The sequence below is a fragment of the Arachis ipaensis genome, chromosome B02 (genome assembly GCF_000816755.2).
Source record: "Arachis ipaensis cultivar K30076 chromosome B02, Araip1.1, whole genome shotgun sequence".
In the NCBI taxonomy this organism is placed as follows: Eukaryota; Viridiplantae; Streptophyta; class Magnoliopsida; order Fabales; family Fabaceae; genus Arachis; species Arachis ipaensis.
The window spans coordinates 15,839,908-15,843,262 of record NC_029786.2 but is presented as its reverse complement, the minus strand read 5'-3'; the positions used below and the strand labels follow the sequence as shown (position 1 = coordinate 15,843,262).

The following is a 3,355-nucleotide window of genomic DNA, read 5'->3' as shown; positions in this document are numbered from 1 at the left end:
TTTTTTTTTTCCATGAAAAAATTCACTTTAAATTTTAAAATTATTAATAACTAAAAGAAATGATTGACAAAAGAGTTCAATTTTAGAGAACTAATTTTTTTCGGTTAACATGAACTAAGTTTTCTCACTTGTTTATGTTGATGTGTATTATGTTTTTTTATTATTATAATTTCGGATGTGTCTTGTCTTGTGCCTTTTGTAGTTTTAATGTCTTGTATTTGAGCCTCCTCACTTTTTATCAGGATTTGAAGTTTGAACTATCAAAAAAAAGATGAACTAATTTTTTTAACTCTAAATTTTAGATTTAAATTTTAAACTCTAAATCTTAAATTTCGAAGTTTAAATTCTAATTCCAAATCCTAAACTCTCTAAAAAATAAAAGTAAAAAAAAAAAATTTACAATAAAAAAATTAGCTAGTATTAGCTATTTAAAAGTTGATTTCCTATACTACTTAAAAAAAAATCCTAACTGATATGTTTTTTATTAGAAAGAAATCCAACATTATTCTTTTGACGACTACCTAATATTGTTTAGGAAAATTTTCAAGTATATCGTTATACACTTATACCGATATTTCAGTAATTTTTAACCGTTGATCTTAATTATAAAAAATATATATAATATATATAATTAAGATTAACGGTTAAAAATCACCGATATGACGGTACACTTGAAAATCTTCCTATTGTTTAAACAAGATTACGTGTGAATGTTTGATTCAATAAAAGCTGCAAAGAAAGGCGAATACGATGGGATACCCACTTTTGTTCTGTCTCCAACCATGACAATCATTGGACTTTGCCACAGTTTTTGAATTGAATGAATTGAATAACAATAACCTTAGAATCAATGTCTTTTTCCTAAGATTGTATGGAGATGCTTTTTAAAGATGTTTCCAGTTTTTAGTCTAGTACTATCCAAAATTGCTGCAAATGGTATTCACTTCTTAAAAATAATGGCAAAATAATGCTATCCCTTCATCAATTTATTCGAATTTTCAAAATGTCTTGTCATATATTGCTACAATAATTAACAAATGTTGATGGGAATAACTCAAATTCATTGTTTACGTACACATGTGAATGAACAAATTGACCATGACTCATTTGATGTTGGAAGGATAATAATGGAGAGATCCAAAATTTAGACAAATCTCTTTGTTTTATCTTTTCTTTTCTTTTTTTTAGTTTAATTACTCTATTAATTCCTATAGTTTTATTAAATTTGTAATTAAGTCTTATATTTTTTTCTTTCAATTGGATCCCTATGTTGCTTTTAATTTTATAATTAGGTTCTTTTCGTATCAAAACCGTTAAAATTAACAGAATATTCCTCCCAAAAAATATGTGATCAAAGATCTAATTAAGTTTTTAATTATGAATACCTTCATTTTACGGAAAAATATTCTGTTAACTTTAATATTTGTTATATTGACAAACAGTTAATTACTAAATTAAAACAATATAGAAACTCAATTGAAAAGAAAAAAATATATAAGGATCTAATTGTAAATTTAGTAAAAACTATAAAAGAATAATTAAATCTTCTTTTTAATATAAAAAGTGACAAACGATTCAACCGTCCATAATGTTTTGCTCCAAGAATGTCTCTGCAACAAGGAAAGAGGTTTTTACTGGGGTATCCTCTATCAGATTTGTCCAGGACTTGGGCAAGTATCTTGGAGTTACCCTTAGCCATTCTAGGGTGACTCGTTCAGCTTTCCATGGTGTCCTGGATAAGATTCGGAGTAGGCTAGCAAGCTGGAAAGGAAGTTTACTCAATCGGGCTGGTAGACTTTACTTGGTTAATTCTGTTGTCGCTGCTATTCCCACGTACCAGATGCAGGTCTCTATTTTTCCCAAAGAAATCATTAGTAAATTGGAGTCTATGATGAGGAATTTTCTTTGGAAAGGACAAGTTGATGGAAGAGGATTGAATCTTGTTAGTTGGAAGGTACTGGTTACTCCAAAAAAATATGGAGGTTTAGGGATTAGAGATCCTTATTGTGTAAATATTGCTCTTCTTGGGAAGCTAGTTTGGACTTTCTTCCAGCAGCCAAACAAGCTATGGGTCCAATTGTTGGATGCCAAATATCGATATCTCTATATGACTGTTTTAGTTATTCTAAGAACAAGGACTCTCCTATTTGGAGGTGTCTTTGCAAGGCTTGGGAAGTGTTGAAGGATGGGTTTGCTTGGTGTATTGGAGATTTGAACCAAAATTTTTGGTTTTCTAGCTGGAGGAAAGAAGGACGGTTATCTAATGAGATCGATTATGTTCACATTTCTGATGGCATACCTGATCCCCCTTCTTGTTTGTACTGCATATGCTGTTACAATATCTTTAAATTCCTCTCTTGAAGTAAATACAGTTTTCACCTCTCACTTATAACTCGTCATGTCTTTAACATCCTTATGAATTGGATACCTCCTTGTTTCATAGTTATCTTCCTCTTGTCTATCCTCCTTATCTGAACCACCACCAACTTCATAATCCAAATCTATTTCATCACTATTGAAGTCTTCTTCATCACTAAAATCACCATTCATAACTCCTTGTCCTTTATCAACCTGATCACCATCTTTAGCACTTGTCAGTTCTTCAAACCCACTCTCATCATCATACTCCTCTTCATTATCTGTAAAATGAACGTCATCGGCACTGTCAACCTCAAGATTAGACAGAATAACTCCTCATCATCGCCATCATCATCACTATTTGATTCATCTCGTGCATTTTCGGTAGCCCCATGTGGGTGCAAGTTATCTCCTTCATTAACTTGTTTCACATTATCATTTTTCACCTGTTGACCTTGTTCACCCTCATAAACTACCAACTGATTCCTAGGATTTTCCTCTATTTTGCCTCCAACATCAATATACTCAACTTCAGGAAAATCGTCAGCATCCTCAACCTCATGCACCACAAACATCTCAACATGACTCCTCAACTCTGCTATTCTACACATCTCAAGTGCATCTCTATCAGCAGCAAATAACTTCAGATCTTTCTCTAACCATTCAGTTGTTGGATCTTTATATCACAAAAAACTTGGCCTCCGGAAAAAGTGATTTGTCTGGCATTAACTTCAGAAAAGGAGCTTAGGAATATCTTTGAATTACAACGTATGTCCCTTCCCTCTACTCTAAATGGTTTTTGGAACCCCCCATCTATTGGTACTTTTAAGATTAATTGTGATGCTAGTTATTTTGGTTCGGGTGATAGTGTTGGTTTTGCTTGTGTTATTAGAGATTGTAATGGGAGCTGTCAAATGGGGTGTTTGGGAATGATTGAGAGTAATAGTATTCTTCAAGGAGAATTGTTTGCTATTTGGAGAGGATATCTCTTAGCTTG

The 3,355-nt window shown here is 32.1% G+C and overlaps 1 protein-coding gene across 1 annotated transcript; it reads right to left on the bottom strand.

Moving 5' to 3' along the window:
• LOC107626975 (prostatic spermine-binding protein-like) lies at window positions 2,383-2,969 on the bottom strand. Its single transcript, XM_016329857.1, has 2 exons — window positions 2,684-2,969; window positions 2,383-2,639 (listed from the first exon to the last, which is right to left on the bottom strand). Exons 1-2 carry the CDS (start codon window positions 2,967-2,969, stop codon window positions 2,383-2,385), a joined length of 543 nt encoding a protein of 180 aa, XP_016185343.1.